This window comes from Elaeis guineensis, chromosome 5 (genome assembly GCF_000442705.2).
Source record: "Elaeis guineensis isolate ETL-2024a chromosome 5, EG11, whole genome shotgun sequence".
NCBI classification, from domain to species: Eukaryota; Viridiplantae; Streptophyta; class Magnoliopsida; order Arecales; family Arecaceae; genus Elaeis; species Elaeis guineensis.
Genome location: NC_025997.2, coordinates 10,518,793 through 10,539,486, shown reverse-complemented (window position 1 = coordinate 10,539,486; position 20,694 = coordinate 10,518,793). Strand labels below are relative to the sequence as shown.

General features: G+C 38.9%; 1 protein-coding gene across 1 annotated transcript; it reads right to left on the bottom strand.

The window, feature by feature from the left end:
* Window positions 1–1,138: 1,138 nt before the first annotated feature.
* On the bottom strand, window positions 1,139–16,995 carry LOC105044877 (mediator of RNA polymerase II transcription subunit 33A). The gene is given in 13 exon segments (XM_010922937.3): window positions 1,139–2,631; window positions 4,191–4,397; window positions 6,838–7,383; window positions 7,386–7,509; window positions 7,918–8,085; window positions 8,436–8,550; window positions 8,695–8,902; window positions 9,917–10,283; window positions 10,394–10,485; window positions 10,579–10,895; window positions 14,144–14,497; window positions 16,385–16,495; window positions 16,593–16,995. Coding segments are annotated over 13 exon segments (3,993 nt in total). The 5' UTR covers window positions 16,886–16,995; the 3' UTR covers window positions 1,139–1,540.
* Window positions 16,996–20,694: the final 3,699 nt, after the last annotated feature.

The following is a 20,694-nucleotide window of genomic DNA, read 5'->3' as shown; positions in this document are numbered from 1 at the left end:
CTTCCAAAGGAAAGTGGCGAAGAAAGAACAAATGGATCCAAAACCATTATGATTCCTTCTCGCTACTTTAATATTGCTCTCTTGTTTTGAGACCACCGGTAGGAGGTAGGCAAGAAGGAGAGAGAGCATAAAAGGGACGGGTGTGGGCATTGGCCCACGTGTTTGAGCCAGTGGGCCCCACCCCAACCGGGGACTGGATTGTGTGGTCGATATGGTGCACCTCGTTGCAAGGGAAGGCTATATGAAGCAGGGACCCCACTCCATCAACAACCCATGCCAAAGAATTGGGTTCTACGTGGCATGGCTCGAAGCTTACGCCTCAAGGCCTTGTCCCTTTGGTTGGTCCTGGACTGCCTCTCAACTGAATATAACCAAAGTAGACAGGCATTCACTGGAGAGGAAGGTCAGAGCCAACGTACAATGGAAGGGTAACCTCACCCTTCATCTATGATCTTTGACGGTATATTGGATTGCCAAATAATTACCAGCTTCTACCAAAAAACAAAAAAACAAAAAAATTGCTTACCACCTTCAGTGCAAGGTCTCCATTGTGAGCCAAAGGGAGTGGTTGGACAAGAATGAATGAAGAAATTGGACGGTCAGTGGAGTAACATTCTGTGTCATTTACTCATCTTTTCTTTCCTTCTCCCTGCTAAACAATTTCCAAACACGGACCGGAATATATCATGGATAGAATCCTTGGCCACCAGCCACCACACTGCAAAATTACAGGTGAGAAGAGCCATAATCAAGAAGGCAGGCAGTAGATGGAAGGACCCAAGTGATCATGCAGGTATGCAGATGCCATCCTCGTACGATGCACTGAGAACGATGAGGGACCCAAAAGGGCGTAGATCTTGCAGTCCCCGATAAAATGCAGTTCACCATCTACCATGTCCGAAGCATCATGCAGAAGCTCATGTTCAAAGTTAAGCGAGTAAATGAAGACTACTGCTCTTGGAACCCACTTAATTATACACTGTTTAATGCCAATTAATGGTTCAACCACCTGATCTCTCACTACTTCAAGCTACAATGCAGCATCAAGCCGACACCATGCACAAAGTAAAATGATAATATAGATGCAAGTCCATGAGACTTGACTTAAAAACTGGAAAAAAAAGAACATTAGGAAATCTGACTCCAGAATAAAATTTGATTTCTTTATGAAAAGAGTCCTACAAATTGCATTGCTACTACGTTACAGATCTAAAATGAAGCGAGCCACCTTGCTACAACCACAACAGATTTGTATCAACCTGGTTCCTACATTGACAACAAGACTAAAGCTCCAATCTGGACTTCTCTGTAAAATCCCCTGTACAGAACCTCCGGTATGGCTAAACTGGATCCATATGTTTTTTCCATGGTCGTAAGCTATTCGAGTTTCATCCAGGCAGTTGTCAGACCCAGCTGAGACTTGTGCAAAGCAGTTTGGTCTGAAGTGAGGCCTGGAATGGACCAAAAGGTTTTCCAAAAAATTTACAATCATATGCACCAAACGTGACTCAAAACCACTAGAGTGTCGTCAGAAGATAGATCACAACACAGATTCCACCACTGCATCCATGGCTGCAGGTCCCCCATGTTCAAGGAGGGAGAGAGCCAGATCACACTCATGCCAACCCCTCAACCCACTGGCCAATTTACACAGTGTTAGCTGCTTCACCTCTGGCACCCACGTTGGAACAAAACTTACCAGCAAGCCCACAAAGCAGGATACATATGCTTTCCACATTGCTGGGTCACATCCCAGTGAAATGTTCCCCTCCACAACGCCAGCCACAAAATCCATGTGCCTCCCAATCACTCGGGCTCGCCTTGATGAATATGAAGATGAGTAGGCAGGACAAGAATTTCCAATTCCCCATACAAAGACCCCTGACAAGATCAGCATATATGCCATCACATAGCCCTCCAAGATATTGGACACTGGCCCAGTACCACCCAGCTTCTCCCAAGCAGACAGCAACAATGTGGGCAAGGACTCCTCATACAGCACTTGGACTAACTGGACTCCGCCTGCAACACAAAGCAGGCTTGCCCCTAAAGTTGCCACCTCTTTAACTCCTGAAACAGCAGCAGCAAGTGACAACCGACCAGATCTCAGGCGAGCAGGTCCACTGCAAGCCCATTCATTACCTAGTTTATTGGCCCACTCAATGACCAGCTTGAGGATCACATCAGTGACAAAATGAGGGTCATGGAATGTCCGACATGTGCGGAGGTAGACAAAGCCTGGGGCAATAGGCAGCCGGACCCCATGATCGGCCATTGCCTGGCCCAACAGCCCATTTACTCCTCGATTGGCTGAAAGGTGGGATCCTCCAGTTACAGAGGGTCCAAGGAAGGAAGAGAAGCAGCTTCTGATCAGCTGGGTAACAGCTTCTTTGTCTCGAGTGAAGGGAGAGAAGGAGCTTGACAGGACAATGAAGTCATGCCACCGCCGAATCTTCTGGGTCCACAGGGCTCCTATGATGGGCATACTCGGCCATGAGCAGCCTGCTGCACAATTCTCCAATGCCTGGGCCACAACACCATGGACGTAATCCAGGCTCTTGTCGAGTTTAAATGTGATTGTCAAGCTCACAAGTGCTGCCATTGGTAATGGAAGCATTGGTGGCATCCCACCTGCAGAAAACATCAAAATTATGAGAATAACCAGCATTTCAGAAATAAGTGTCATATATAGCGTTGCCACCAATAACATTTTAGTTGTTTAAAAAACTATTTAAAATGATATACTTGTTGAAAATATTTAATGTAGGACAATCACAGGACAATATCTTCAATGATTGTTTACATTAAATGTTTATCTTATCAAGAAACTTTTAACAGCATTTTATGATTCTGGTTGGCTGACATTAGGAATTAGAAGTTCTAAACAAGTTTTGACCTATGTAGCAGTAGTTTCACAATTAAATAAATGGAACATGAGAAAGGTGCCGACTTTATTTAGAGGAGTTTGTCCCTCAGCCTGAGAATCAACCAGAAACTGTTGCAAATCCAGAAATGAACCCTTCTTTGGCTTTCATGTTGGCATGTTCCTTCTGATTGCAGGGAACAACATAGAAAGAGAGGATGTGGGATGAGTAAGTGGACATATTGGATGTTTGTAATTGTGAAAAAAATAAGCCGAGCCAAGAAATTTTGAATAACAAATATCACTGCAGAGTTGGACTCAAGATCAAAAGAAAATAAAGCAATTCAGCTAACTCTTCAACTGTTTAGAGATATCAGATAATAGGAATGCAACTGAACCAAGCTATTCATGAGCAGCTAGGACCTGGCTCACTAAGTGGCTTGCATAGAAAACAAAAAAGCAAAACTAGCACCACAAAGGTCAGCTAACAGATAGCCAAGCTTCAGACGGACAGACAGACACAGGCTGCCCAAGTTGAGAGTTGGCTCATTTAAATGGCTCAGAAGGCTGAACAAGACAACAAACATGGCTGAGTTTGCCTCAAGCTGAAGCGAGCCCGAACAGCTCAAACAACTTCTAGTAGCATAAATATACATATATAAATACATATACATACATATACATGTACATATATATGTAGATATATACATACATAAAGATATATGGATGTATGTACGTACATACGTATGTACGTACATAGTATGTATGTATGTATTGGTCCATAATTTTTTGTAGGTTTATTATCATATGCCAGATATGCTGTTTCTGAAGAAACCTTAAAATTAACTTGCATTTCAGACAGTGGTCACAGAGACCTACCAAGCTGAACGCATGTGGATCTGCGTCGAGAATCAGAGATGCCTGCACTAACTTGCTGGTTTATATTTGATAAACAAAGCTTGTGCTGCCAGGCATATCTTAACATGCTGGACAAATTCATTAAAGCACGTTAAAATCTAGAGAAAGTTTCTTCCCATCAGTTGTTTTTAGGTCAAAATAGTGTTGAATCAGAACTCAAAATATGCATTGGTCAATAATATCTCTTGCAATGTTTCGAACTTTACTTTTCAGAAGTACAAACTCAAGGTAGCCAATCAATCTTAGTTAAGCAAGATACCACCACATTCTGGGAGATAGAAATAAAGCAAAACTGTAAAAAACAAGAGCTTAAACAACTGATATGGATAACAGCTACAAACAGGAACGACCATAACCTAGCAAAAAGAAGAAACAGCAGAAGTGGCAAAAAAGTGATATAATATCATACGTGGATAACAGCTGGCAATATTAACCCCTGCAGATGCAAGAATTTCCTTTATTTCTGATTCGACTGAGAGAAGATTTGAACCAGGACTTGGCCAGTCAGTCCCATTCATTGGAACCGGTTTCCAGATTCCACGAGTAATTTCTGCCGAAAAATAGCTGACAATAGTGGCAAGAGAAGCTGGCATAAAATCCACAAGATCCCTCAGACCTACAGCAGGTTCGAGGGTTGTCAGATTCAACAAAACATAATCCAAGATGAAATACAAGACTGAAAATTAACATAGATGCTCCTATTCTGAATAATAATCCTAGGTATGAAAAAACTAATTCCTGGCACTAACTTATTTACATAACATGACCATAAACTAGCACCATTAATATACACTTATACAGTTATACACACACAAACACATACATGCATGTATGCATATGTTTATGGTAAATTTTGGGATCATCATATAGTTTTCATTGAGGTGAAGGCCAAAGTTATGCCCTAAAACATATCATTTTATCCTGACTAATGACTACAGATATATGGTCAATACGGTGATATGGTATGGTGAAATGACGAGTAATGAACCACTGGCAATGCCCATGAGTACCTTTTTAAAGCAAAACCAAGTTTCCTCCTCTCCAACTTGCTCAGTTTAGTAATCCCCAAAAGGGCCACCATTAGTGTGTATTATATCATAATACACTTTTTTATAACAACATCCAATCCAAGCAGCTGGCTTACAGTAAGATTCCTATTAAATTTTGGCATGGGCATTCAAGGATTCCTTCTCTTGTTCTTGATCTTACTCCTGGACTTCAAAACCACACTCTCCATGCCACTTGTTCTCATTATTGAACTTCTAGACATGGTTTGTCCTTCCTTGTACCATATCTCATGCCAACCAACCCTATTAAGTTTACTTGTTCACACATATCGATCTGAAAGGATGATGCCTTACCTATACAACATATAAGAGATGATAGGTAAGAAATTCCTTGTGCTTCACATACCATGTAGATATTGCTTCAGGTACTAGTAGTCTAACTAGCAAAACTCACGGGGTCGATCCCTCTCCAACAGCTACCAACAAAATGAGTACCAAATATTTAAAAGCCAAATAGGCACTCAGGTAGTTCCACAGGTTATTTAAACTAGGCAATGAAGAACAAAATACCTCTTTTATCTCCCAACTTTTGATATTCTTAAGCATGCCATATATCTCAAATTTCTTACCCACCATCATCAGAAAGGTAAGTCAACTTTAACTCTGCAGCACTAGAATATCAAACTAGAGATGTCAGACATTAAACATATGTGAGTGACCATATGGAGGAAACTCATTAATAAGCATATGAACTAGGATCTAATGGGATCATCAATGTCCACCCAGGCACATAAAATATGAAATCTGCTCATTTAAAATTCTTCTGAGCACAAGTGCTGCTCTATAAAAAGTTCTTGTCAATACAGAAAAAGCTTACCACCAGAACATCTTGATTGACTGCTAAAATACTAGTCAAAGGAAGAAAGATCTACCAATGGTTATCACCAAAAAAGATCTTCCATGATTGAATTTTTTACACGTGTAGTCCACATTACAACCAAATCTCCTCACTCACTTCTGAATCACACAGCTTGCCCAATGACTACACCAAATTTCACATCTGGCTTTCTCCCAATAATAACTCAAAATTATGTTGAAAAGAAACAAAAATGAAATAAAAGAAACAGCTGAATTTCTCTTACACCAGATATCCCCATGACTTTCGTAAAGAGACCCTTCAACATCATCCAATGCCATTCTGCCATCTGCACCATTTAGGCATACATGATCCATTATAGGCCATAAAAGTTACAGCAGTCAACTTCCAATCAGCATAAATGAGAACATCTAGTCTTTGAAGGCTGCTTTTTAATGAATATTATAAAATAAAGGTTCTTGCATTTGAGTGTCAAATTAACAAGATTTAAAATGTCATAAATAGCCCTTTCAATTTTCTTTTGGGGGCTTTGCCCTTCTTGTCACCAAGAAAAAAGGTCAGATAAAAGTAGCCTTTCATAAATTTAGTCACTTCAAATTCAGCTATCTTTTAGACAAGAATCTAGAGAATCACAACACTGCTATGACACCAGAAGTTGTTTCATACTTTTATTTACATATAACATCCTTAAGATCTCCCCAGAAAAGAACCTTTCAATCCAGATACTTGGACATGCACGCTAGGACAAATGTGGACAAACTCATTGCTGTTGGCTATAAAGTTAAGGAAGACATAAACTGACCAAGCTGCTCTCCCATATAAGCACTTTGTCAACATTCTAGTTGAAAACCAGTTTCAGCCTGTCCTATGGCATCTTCACAGGCTCCTACAACAAAGAGATTCCAACACTTACTGCAACCGTGCAACATGTGGCCTATATATTCTTTAAGCATAGCAAGAAAAGTCTTGCTCAAAGAAGGTGCATTCCTTACTGTCCTTATCATTTCCATCACATGCTCTGAGCCAATACCACTCACCCATCATAGATTTCATATATAAATCAAATAAATGGGAAAGCTAAGGAAAGCTTTTTCAGAATTTTCTTTTATCTTATGTAATGATCAGTAAATATATAATATTCCAAGGAAAGCTGTGCTTAAAATGCATCCAACCTGTCGTCAAGTCCCGGGATGAAAGCCTTCCGTGGGCACATGCAGTCAATACAGCTTCAAGAACAAAGGGAACAGCTTCTAGGAACTCCCATGCAGGTAGTACAGGCCTTTGATGAGCATCTTCTGTTGCATTTACGGGTGATCCACTTATACTGCTACCAGAAGTTGACGAAGGATTGCCAGACACACTTGTGGGTTTAGGCATTTTTCGATAAATCATATTCAAAATCTTATTGGCAACTTGATGAACTGGATTTTTATTGCACAGGCCAGAAAGAGTCGAGGCTATGCAAGCTTGATTTTGAAAGTACCAAGCACGTAGCTTTGGAAATGAGTCAATATACACTGGCTGACTGGGTGTTGACTGCAGTGGCTCTGAAATACTTCCCATCCTACCCATCGCACTCGAATTTTGCAAAGCAATGCGACTGTTGTGCATCAATAAGAGAGAGTCCAGAGTCACTTCCAACCTGACAGGTCCTCCGCGACTAGCCATACAGTGCTCATGAGGAGGTCTATAAAATTTCCATAAGCGAAGAAGAAAGAGAATGCACATGAGAAGATCGGGTAAACAGAAGTCTCATCAGAGATGCTTGATCTATGATTGGATGGGGGTGACAGTGACCCAAAAGCCTCACAAAGTGGCATCAAAGTGGCTGCAACTTCTGGAATCTGCAAATAGTATTAATTGATGCCCCTGAAGAAGAAGAAGAAGAAATTGCAAGAGAACAATATGTTGCCACTACTCTTAGGGTAAAATCACTTAACACGAGCACATGAAGAAAAAAATGGTGGACGACATAATGCCTAGTTGTCACAATTTGAAAATCATTTGCTTATCAAGAGTAAAACATAACTTACAAATTAAATTCATTGAAAGATGGCATCTACATCAAGAATCTGAACTTTCCATACGGTAAAAAATACTGCATGAAATATTTTGTAGCTAGACCATGAATGAGAATACAAATGTACAATTCATCAACCTAAAGGCAGCAAAAATTCTATGCATTTCTGTGTAAAACTTAAGTGCTGAGAAAAGCATCATAAAACAAAAAGTAGCATGTATTGCCTGCTTACCACACCATATAAAGAGAGGATATGAATAATATCGCCACAAGAAACACCAAATAAAATAGCACTGAGAAGAGGCATGTGACCAATTAAATGATTTCCACTTCCAGAAACTGAAGAATTAGGAGGCACAGGTGGAGACAGTAGCTTGACCACAATGCGCACCACATGCTCCTGAAATATAAAAGAGATTTCGGTTAATAGGAAATATCAAGTTAATAGCAAAATAGTGAAGAAAAATCAGGACATCAACCAGTGCAGCTACTGCATCAATGCTCTAGGAGGCTCCAAACAGCATAATGCCTCGGATGTCAAGGACAGATAAGAGATAAGTCAAGGTGAAATCACCAGAAGATGATGATAACTAGAAGGCATCTTAGAGTGAAATCATCAAGTCCTTATTTGGATGATTTGAAGTTTTATGTATCTGAGGAAAAAACTAGAAAGTAAAATGTTTACCATACAATTACTAGAGTTCAATTTGGAAGAACACATTTCATAACAACAGTACACAAGTGCTCTACCTGAATATTCCAGCCACGAACGAGGGATGCACCGCATAGAATCTTTGCGGCAGCTGATTTTTCTTCTTCTGATCCATTTAGTGCAATATGGTATAATTTTTCCAGTTCCACTACACTGAAGCGGACAACAAAATCAAAATCCAAGAATACAGCCATAAGATCACTAAAACAACCTATAAGCATAGTTAACAATCCAAAAACAGAAGTATGCACTTCTAATGTTTACCAAATCTATCTCGTAAGGATTCCTTTGAAATACCTTGTAGCAGGAGATGCCATAAGAGCATTTTTAAGCAAATTGTTTAGTGGAGCTCCATCCATAAAGGTTGACCAAGGTGACTCTTGAACTAACAGTAAATCCTTTGATAGCGTGGATGCAACCACATATCCAGGCCAAAAGTAGGCAGATGTATCAATCAAATTTCTTGCAATGCAGGCTTCAACTATAAGATGCAGCATGTTTCCAACTGCAAAAGCAATAAACGGTTCCGCACAAATAAGTGCTTAGAACTTTCCCAGAGAGAATTTAAGAGAGAAAGGTAACATAATAGATTGTTACTGAAGTACTCTAACGAAAAGCAAAGCTATTATTCTCTTGATGATATATAGCTCTACAGGGCATAATATCTGGTATACACGTTAACCCTAACTGAAGCCTTATGCTATCTATATCAAGTCAGTCTCACAAAAATGAATGATCTATCAAAGATCCAGAATGTAGTGTTACCACCACAACAAAGCTGCATTATCTCTTAGAATTTGTGCTCCCCTCTAGAATTTTTTAACCTAATGTCCAAACAACTGGATTCAATAGGTTTCATTAGATTATCTAGCCTACTTTCAAAAAGCTAATCAGGAAACAGAGTTAGGTGCTTCACGGCATAAAAAATAATGTGTGGAACTAGAGGAAATACAATACTCTATTCTCAGGAGAGGAAAAAAAAGGCTCATCTCCCAAGCCCACATGGTTTGCAAGCTTTACCATTGCAAACAGAGATTAAAGAGAGTTTTGCTTCCACTAATATGTTGCTTGATCAATTGATGAATTTCACTACAATGGCACGAATATATTTTTGATTTTTTTCCATGACCAAGTCAGTTATTTCTGGATTTGTAATTTCCTACATAGATCTACTAATATGGATAAAATGTGACAGTACAAAAATGTTATATTAATCAGAACCAACATAGATTCATGCTACATTTATGTGCAGAGGAAAAGAAAAGACATAAAGGAAGCCGTCAAGATTCATCAAGGCAGCTAACTCATTCATCATTTTTTTCTAGACAAATGCCATCATGTTTCCCTTTCTTTCATTTCTTTTTATTTTCAGGTCCACTACAAGCTTACTCACTGACAGAAAGCAATCAACTTCATGACCGTGTGAATAGTCATGTTAATCCACACATTTGTCTTGTTTTTTTACTACAACTTTCAACAATGAAGATGCAAATACGTCAACCTCACAAAACAATCTAACCTGCTTTTACAGAAGAATCGTTGCGATTGGGAACGCCAAGGTTACCACTTCCGGTCTTTAAATTAGAAATGAATGTTGCTGCTTTTGAAGCTGCACTATTAGCTGCATTGACCACTGATGGAGGAGGTGATAACAGCCCAGAAAACTGTCCTAAAACCTGAAGAGAGGATATTAATCCATGTTTTCTAGAAGCAAAATTATTTCCTTCAGTTTCCTTCATGCAGCTTCTGGTCATGCCATTGTTCATAAGAGAAGGCATTTCATATTCCTCTTTCACAAGAGACACAATTGCCAAAGGGACAATAGATAATAGCATGCAAAGTCGTGCATCAAGATGAGGTAAAGGTCCTTCCTGAGGCTCACGATCCTGCTTGTGGACAGGAAGGATAACAAATATTGACAAATGGATTAATAGATTATTTAAACAAATTTCTTTGCCATGGAGGAAAAGAAGCACAAAGAGAAAATTATCTCAACTCGTTGTATAAGTCGAAGAGCTGAAATCCAGAGAGCTTGAAATGTCTCCTGCCAGCTTGCCTGATTCATTACTTTGAGTGACTTGGTCAGCTCTGATCAAAAAAAGAGTAAAGGTCACTTTTGTTATGGAATAGCCTAAAATTCCATAAATAGGAAGACCATAAAAACTGTTAAACAACAAGCACCTGTAAGTGTTTCAATGGCAGATATAGCATGGAGTTGCTTCCCATCCATTGCATTCTCCATAAACATATCAAAAGTAATCCAACAAGCAGCCGTACCAGCTCCAGAACTGTGGCATGAAAGCAAGCTACTGGGCCTATCATCAACCAGAACTCCAAGATGATGCTGCTTATTTAACTTGTATTCCCAATCCACAGCCCTCCGCATGTTCGCAGACAAGCTATCTAATATATGATTTGCAGATAGTAAAGCTTGAGAGGCAGACTTATGCGATTCAATAAACTGCAGTCTCTCCAGTAGATCATTGAACTTTTCAGGCCTAAGCTTGCAAGCAAATATTTATGAGTAACTCCACTTGAAAATCCATCATACATAATGCAATCTTCTATGCACATATATCTGAATACAAGAGGGAAATCAAAATAGCAGACTCCTCTTCTCTTTCAACAACTTAAATTAGACTTTAGAAGCATCAGATGTAGCACAGTTAGCAGAATCTGCTCTGCACTGGAATTTTTGAGAGTGGCCGAGGAATCGCAAAAGGGATCCTATGCTAAGTTATGAGCTCTCATGCACAGTACAGGATGTATGAATTCCCCAGTATGGGAGAAGGGTATCGATACATTGACTGCTGAGAAACATAGATCGACTTGTGTAACAAACAACGGAGTCACAAGAACTGGACCCATAAGAAAAGTAACCATTATGAAGAAAACTATGAGTCATATTTCACATCTGTATCTCACATGACATTGGGAAGCATGTTCAAATATAATTCTTTCAATCAAATGTCCTTTACCACAAGCACATTTTATGGTAGTTACAAAGTGAAAGAGAAAAAGAGGATGTAGATAGGTTCTATCTGCAACGTAAACAAAGTCAATAAGGAAAATTGAACCAAAAAAGACAGATTGAAGATTAAAAGGATCAAAAGCTCACCATAAAGATAAACCACATGCTAATACAAGTTCAGATTGAGATGCGTCATTGTGATTGTCATTTATCTCACAGTATTTATATTGAGAGATACAATCAACAGGAGAAATAAAGGTAAGTAAAGCCTCCTTGTAATCACAACAAACCAGTAGCCATTTGTCTTTATCTTTGACACCATTAAATGTTTCCACAATCAGTCTCAGAGAGGTGATATGGCATGATCAATTCTTATGATCATCACCACGCACAATGCAAGAGGACAAATGGAGATAAATTGGAAGGAAATATGCAGTTTCACTCATTGAACCTTGTATGTCATGATCTTCTCTAAAGACAATGACCAAAGGCATGTCTTCATCTAAAATAAGTCAGCCAAAACAAATGGGTGCTCATTTATCACATACTGTATGCTAAGCTTTCAAGAAAGACATTGTATGTTTTCCTATAGGCATCAATTGTTTCTGTTTGAGAAAATCCACATGTGATTTTCAATATTCTTCTTGCTATAATTATATATTACATTTTGATTTATGTAGGCTTGAAGTGGCAAGAGGCAAAGAACTCGGCCTAGCTATCATATTCATATTTTGAGTGGTCTATGCCCAAAAGGCAAGTTTGGAGATAAGTTCTTTTTTTTTTGGCATAGGATAAAAAGCAAGACCTCATCCACGATAGGTTGAAGTCAGGCATGAGCACAAAAGTTGAGGTTTTGGAAACGTAACTATGCCAATGCACTTTGGAGGGTAGAAACCTACAAGTTGATCTTTGGGTCCATTTAAACAAGTCTACCATCTAGCTCTTCCAACAGTTGGTGCATAACACATATCCCCACACACCCATTTGCATGCACATGACATGTCCATCTGCTGATGAGTGGCTGTGAACTCATCAACCATTAAAATGTATATTATAAACATCTTGCCTTGCAGTATGTGATTCATGTAAACTAACAAAAATACTCCTATTTCTGGCCAATTTGCTTCTTATTTTTTTTTTAAAAAAAAATAACACAGTACACATAAAACAAACAAACAAAAAAAAAAACAATGTGGCTATAAAGTAGGTATATTTGGTGAAGAATCAAGTGCATTTCAGAATGAGGGCCTCATGGCCTCAAACATACATGTCCGACCACCACCCTAGGCTGTGTGATGCACATCTTCAAAGGAGTTGTGGTTTTCCAAAAAGTTGAAATGTTAAATTGACCCCATTCACTTGTGAGGGCTTTGAAGTTCAGCAGCAAACCAGACTCCACAGCAACATTTGCTAAATCATCTCGAACCAGATGGTTCAGGACGTTCCGAGTTGTACCAGCAGCACATCGGGATAGTTCGGCCAAGCAAATCAGAACACCAGAGGAGGAAGAGAAAAAGAGAGGAAGAGAGAGGAAAAGAGGGAAAGAGGGGACGATGCCGTGGAAGACCGGCGGTAGCCCATTGAGGCTGTCAGAGGGCTGCGGAGGCCTTCGCAGCTCGATATCACCCAATAGGGTGATTAATTAGAGAAAAAGAAAGAGGAAAAGCGACAATACCGGAAGGAGGCGCAATCGGTGGAGAGGCTGCCGAAGGACTTTATGACCATCGGATGGCGAAAAATACGTGGATGGAGCCACAGCGTGAAATAGGGGCGACTGTCCCGATTCACTCATCGTATTTTTTTTAAAAACGACGATAAATAGTGAAGCCGGCAATAAGTTTAACGACTTCACTATAATCGAGATTTTTTTTCAAAAATTTCATGAAATAGGAGCAATCCGATGCTGTAGGCGTCGATTGCGCCATCTGATAGCCACAACGGCTTCTTCTCCCTCCTTTTCTTTCTCTCCCCCCTATCTATCTCTCTCTTTCTCTCTTTTTCTCTTCCCTAGTTCCCTTCTCCTCTGTGTCAGTTCGTGCCAGTTCGATCCCGTACGAACCCATATTGGCTCGTATCATCGGTCGGTTGGCACAGATCCCGATTCTCATTCCGCTTTCCTCCACAACTTTCTCATTATGATGTAGTAGATAGTAGATAGGAAGGTCAATAGACACCAACAGCTACAAGGCGAACCATACCAACCCAGTACATTATAGGGGCATGGTATGCTCCCATACCAGCAGATGACATAAGGGGTGTGCTAAATCCAACACCATAACATGTGCCGATATAGGGGTGACCATACTGTACCAATGCAAAACCGGTATAGAGTCGGGTGAAGTGAGCAAGCAATAGAGTTACATATGGCTGAAGATGCAATAAATTAGATGGCAAATATACAGTATGCAAGAAATTCAGTATAATCATTTGCTGTTATATATAACCATAAAGTTGGTCACCTTGCACAATTACGACTTGAGTGTTCTAGCATCTTTAATTGTTGTTTCCATGACATACAAATTATTTAGTCCATATACTTAAATTCACAGACGTCAAAATTCCGTTGCAGTCATCCAAAACAATGTTCCAGCCTCCTTTCCCACTGTATTAATAACATACTACACATAAGCAGCAATAATACCAATTACTATTATGAACTAAAATTTAAAAAAAAAAATAACAAACTAAAGAGATATAAGTTTCAAATTGCATAATGATCACAGATACTATGGGGACGAAAGGAGAGGGGAGGGAGGGGGGGAGAGAGAGACTCACATATTGAGATAGAAGAGACGGATAAAAACTCTGGCCTTTTTATTTGAAGTAATTTTCCCAACCACCTCTATAGCCAAAAGAGCATTAGTTCCACGTAGCTGTTCACGATGCCTGTTCCATCTCTCATCTGAACTTTCTTTAACATCTATCTCCATAACTTGATGTCCTTCCTTAGCATTAAAGTTGCCATATTTATCTCTAAACGGCAATTGAAATCCACAGTCTTCTAGCGTGCAGTCAATCAAACATGTCATGAAACTCAAGAAGGACAAAACTACTGCATGTCCAAAATCCATTTGGTGAACACCATATGTATGTGAAAGTTGTAGAGAATCATCAACAGATTTAACTATCCTGAAAAACAGAGTATTTATTGCATAGGATCAATCGGTCACAAGACACAGTGATCACCAGCTGTGGAAACCATTTTAACTAGAATGCTAAGCATTTCTGGATCAAACAAATATGAAGAAGAGTAAGATATATGGTAGCCAGTAGCTGAACAATTGATGAACATAATATATTATTTTCCAATATCAACATGCAGTTACCATACATTGTCAAAAGGATATAAGCAAAAATGCACAGGCACATGAAAGCTACAGTCCGCTAAAATGAGAACAGGTTTTCTTACATAGCATATACCACAAAACCCTTCTAGAGGTGAATATGCAGCTCCACTTACATGCCAATTCTCAACCATGGGAAAAGAACAAGTAGATGCAGTCTTTGAAAATTTGATCTAGTGCCAAATACAACTCGCACAGATGAATACTTGTCTAAAGCTTCTTCTTGGTCAAAGCATCTCCCTTAAGGAGATTGTGAGCAACTTTAACAAACTTGAATGTCATATTAAGTTCAAGAAACATGATTGACTTCAATGCCATCATGTCCTAGCTGCATTTTAAAACACCATTACATCAACTATTCCACAATTAGATGTGGCAATTGCGAAAAAACCTGCCAAGATGGGCTAAAGAAACATGATTAAAAATGCATGATAGGACAACATAAAACACTAAGATGCTGGCGACTGCTGGGTGTATCCAACAAGTTATGTCACAAGAACTTACTCAATGTGGTGTGGAACAAGTGGGCAAGTTACAGATACTGGTTATCAGTAAAAAGCCTACATCACCAAGGAATATGCCGCATTTCTTAAATATAAGCAGGTTTTGTTGGGGGGTACCTGGGGACAGTGCTTTAAAATAGAGTAACTGTGGTAAAGTTTTAGCAACAAATAGACCCCTAATTCAGGTCTAATATTCTAAAAAAATAAAAACCAATTATCATAAGCCCAAGTCTAGGATCTTTACATTCTAAAAGGACAGGCTTGCTACATTTGTGAAAAGCAAGGACTTGTGGCCAATAAATTCTACAGTCTCAGGAACATACACTAAAAGCACAAATCAATAGAGTGTTGTGCCAAATCCCACACGCTTACATGATGACCAAGCCAGCCTCCGATAAAGCAGCTGAAAGGTAACTAAGCTCTAATTCATAGATTAGACAACTGTGATTGTCCACCAACTGGTGCAAAATGGCATTCTCCATCCACATCTACTCTGAGTCAGGTTAACTCAGAGTATGAAAATATAAACCTGACAACCAGCAGTCACTGCAGAAAACAAGGTAACTTCAAGAAGGGTCCTGAAGTACAATTACCCTTATATAAAGCAGTGATTATGACACACACACACACACACACACACACACACACATGAATATATTTATGTGTGTGCGTGTGCGTGCGTGTGTTCAGATTATTCTGCCTCTCTGTTTGTACCATGAACTCTCGTGCACTTATAACACGAGAATCCACTGCTCATATAGAACCCTCCTTCCTTATACTGAGTTTCTTTGCTTTATTCATCTTCTTTACGTTTCTAAGCCATACAAAGACATCTCTTTGTTAGTCTTTTTTTCCCTCTTCAATTGGCATTTTCCTCGAGACTCCTAGTAATCTAAAAATATCGAGAGTTGGATCCATACCTCTTTCCCCTATTCCCACTTTCTATATAAGAAAATACTTTTTGGGACATTATTTTGCCATGTTTCTTAATATGCTCTCCAACTAGAGATAACTCAATCAAACCCTACTTTCATTTCGAAAATAGCTTATCCACGACAAAAGATCACTTCTTTCCAGACAAAAAACCTTGTTCCCATCTATGGCGATATAAGCAAGGAGGAATATCACTATCTGAAGCAAATTTCATCAAGAAGAAACCAATAACTTACTTGTCTCTGCAAGGGCCAGCCTCCACCAAAGGAGGCGACAGCGCGTATCGACTCAAGAGCTCCAGGTACAGCCTGTAGGCCTCCGGTTGTGCCCGGCGATGAGGAATTACTCTGAATCCAGCACCAAAAGCCCAGTAAAGCAAAGAAAATCGGCCACTGAGAATAAAAAAAGAGATTGGATGGGAAGTAGAAGGAGAAATTGGCGAACCTGTGGGTAAGAAGGGCGAGGGTGTGGAGGGGGTAGATAAGGCGAGAGGCCACGGCCTGGTCGAGGAGCTTCCACAGGGAAGGGGTGTTGTGGGAGAAGCAAAGATTGGAGACAAGAACTTCTCCTAGCTCCGGGCTGGGGAACCCTAGCCCCTTCTCCTGAACGCACCGGCCCACCTCCACCGCCCGCGCCAGCGGTGGGTCCCCGCGCTCCTCCGACGCCTTCACCGCCGCCATCACCCGCCTTTCCAGGTCCCCTAATCCGAACTCCGCCGCCTCAGCTGCCACCGTCATCTCCGCTGCTGCCGCCGGCTCGCTCCGGCCGTTGCGGAGGCGCTGCTCGTCGATAAACTAGGCGGTGGAAGAGTGGGGACACAGAAGAGCGTCAGGGGGGAGAAAGAAAAGCCGCCACGGGTTTTAATGGACCCCCACCAGGTCCGGACGATCTTGACCGTTGGATGAGATCCTTCTCACGCGTGCCGAGATCTGAAACGGCTTTTTCTTTTTTTTTTGGTAAGTTAACGGCTTTTTCTTCCTCTGGAAGTATTGTCTGAACTTGTTTGGTCCGTGGGGAGAGGCATGTGCGGTCAAAATAACGGAGTTTTGGAGGTAGATGAAAAAAATAATTTTTTATAAAATTAAATTTTTTATATTTTATAAAAAAATATTATATTACATATGAAAAGTTTAATTTTCAACGGTTAGAAATTAAGATTATTCTTTTTCAAAAATACCCTTATATTTTTAAATATTATATTTAGACATAATTTTTTATAAAAAGTATTTTAGTAAATATTTTTTTCAATGAACCAAATGGGTCTTAAGATGCCAAAAAAAAAAAAGGAAAAAAGAAAAGGATAATGATACTGGAAATTATCCAGAAGCTGTGTCAGATCGGATGCTGTGTTAACGTAATAGCTTCCGGTCATCTACATTTATTTTTACTGATTCAAGGACATTTGACGGTCGTTGTGACTTACAATGTTGTTACAGTGAAAAATCTATCTTTTTGGTGCTACAACAGAATAGTCATGTCGTTTGGCCTGTCTTTTTTTTTTTTTCAATGTCTTTTTCGCTTTGTATGTTTAACTTTAACGTGGGCTGATTAGGAACTTTGACATGTAGTCATTTTTTTTTTTTTTTTTGACCCTTTTACCAATTTAATAATTTAATATAATTATAATTTAGTTGTTAATGCATATAAAAATAAGTTACGAGAACGGAAAAGGTCATCGTTGCGAAATTATGAGATTATTGTGAATAATAACAACAAGGGATTGGTTGGATTTTTTTAACATGGAACGATTCAATATGGCTGCTATAATAGATGAGCTAGTTTAAGGGCATGCTCATAAACATTAAAATAATGATATGCGGATCCTTTTTGTAGTGAAACTCAGAATAACTTCTTTATCCATGAGTTTATTGGAATCATTTCCGTGGTTGCCATCAAAACTGATGATATTATTTTATTTCAACTTTGAAACATTTTATTATGATCTTAAAATAATTTTAGAATGCGCAAGCATTGCTACTAAAATGGCACTCACAAAAGAACATTCTATCACTTTTATGGGTTCTCTTAATTCTTGATAAATAATATTTTTTTTCATATTTAGAATAAAATGAATGGCAGCGGTGCTAAATTCATTAGGTTAGCATTATGTGTTTTTCCAGCATTATCCATAATTTTTTATCAATACCACTTCCTAAAGTTGTCTTGAGCATGGAAAGTTTCCTCACTCCTTCGGGGTTAATTTTTTATGTATGATTCTCTGCTAGCCAGTTGTCTCCAAACAAATGACGTTGAGGCGTAAGTGATGCCATCTTAAAATAAATTGTGCTTGGTTGACTAAAAAGTAATCTTATAGCATAAGATTCACATTCTAGATTGATGAAAAATGACAAACAATTGGCAATTATTTTAGGGTCAAGATTTGGATTAACACGGTGTTACCCTTTTCTAAGCTTAAACTGTAGCAGCCGCTTTGAACCGTCGTTCCGTTGGCTGAGGTATTGACTTGGGTGGTTAGCTTTGAATGCCAGGGCTCGTGGGAGAAGAATTCCCACAAGGATCCAACCACGGGACTCAAATTGAAATTTTCCGAGGATTATAAAATAATTTAATAATTTTTATAATTTATTTATCTAAAAAAATGATCATGGTGGAATATAAATTTTATTATATTTGGTTGATAAAAAAATTATTATAAAAATTGATACTAAAAAAAATTACAAATATATCCTTTAATATAAAATAATTTTTTAGTACTATAATAGTATTATCATCTTAAATTAGTTTTTATATAACGACTATAATTACATAATCCTTTACATAATGTTATTTCTATCTTAATTTTTTAACAAAATTTTTTTATTAAATCAATTAAAAAGATATCAAAATAAATTCTATGATTGTATATGTAGTTTTATTGGAGGTATTATTATCAAATCTGGATTATTACTATTTGAAAATTTATCAAATATCAATTCCTCCATGATATTTATTTTATCTTATCTTTTTAAAAAATAAACATAAAGCCCATCAATTTTTTTTACCATCTTTTTTTTAAATTTTTCATATCAAACATGATAATCTAGTATGAGAATTATTTTTCTATTTCAGATTACCCCCAATCAAGAGACCCTAAAGGGGGATCATTTTTGCTTGAGTACACATATCAGATGGATCATTATTGTTTCAAAATTTGATTAGATGTTCGAATGGCAATTAGAAGATTCACCTTAGATTTGCAGCAACACCTTTGTCTTCCAAATCTAGGTTACTTAACAATCTTTGATTTTGATATTTGTAATATGATCTCTATTGCCGATGTTCTTTATGATAATGTTATTTTAAAATAACAAATACAAAAGAATAATATTATCTTTGCGATTATAACTTTTGTACCATAGACAAAATAATTACATCATAATTTTATTTATTTATATAATACTGTAGCATTTTAATTATTATGATGATATGAACTTGTATTATTTTATTATCAAAGAATATCCTAAATCGAGTAGAATAGAGGAAAAAAATTTCATAGAGCCGGCCTCTAACTTAGGATTGAGGCTTATTCGGATTGAGTTGATTTAGCATCGGGTAGCATACTCAGAGAGAATCAAAGGAGTTGGAACATGATAAAAAATATAATATATGACATATTAATTAAAAAATAAATCATAATTTATGGTTACAAGTGTATTTATAATTTAATTTAACTATAAATGATATTTTTACAATCAATTGCATATATTTAAAGCTTCTCGTAGAAAAAAGGATGCCTATAAATGCCTTTTTGTAAGTTAACTATAGCAAAATTATCAGTAAGCTGCCCACTTTAAAATAATAACAAAAACATTGAATTAATTGTATCACATGTATTTAATTAATGATAAGTGCTGTTGGGGAATACCGACCGACCCCGCCCGTACCGACTTATAATCGGACTGACGGCCGATCGTCCGATCGTCCGACCGGACGCCATCATCGGCCAATTAACGGCCCTTAACCGACTGAGGATGTGTCGGTCGGGCATACTTTTTCTGTTCTCCTGACCGACTGAACCTTGAAGTCTGATGGCCGACTCTCGCAACACGCCCGGCTGGCCTTCGGAGGAACCCCAATCTCCATCCGACGCCGCACAGCTGGCCGCCGACCTAGGGTCGGTCGACTCTTTCCATCGCCGTACGACTGCCAGTCCTGACAACGGCATGCGGCACTGCCGCTAGGGGCATTGTCAACCCTAGTGATTTGACAGCCCCACGGCGATGTGACACTTTTACGGCGACTCTGACAGTCTACAGTGAGTTGACAATTCCTCAATTGTCCGCGCCATTAATGACGGCGCCATACCACACTCCACTATATAAATCGGGGAAGGCAACAGTGCAGGGGACTTCGACTTCGAAACCACAGGCTTGCTCCCCCCCTCTCTCTCTCTCGATTGAGCTCTCTGTCTTCATTTCATTGTTGCCCAGTCACCTCTCTGACTTGACCGTCGGAGGGTCTCCGCCGGAGCCGCCTCCGGTCAGTGTGGACTTCCCTTTTTGCAGGCGCTCGTTTCCCGGCGATCAGGCGACGAGGGGATTGGCCG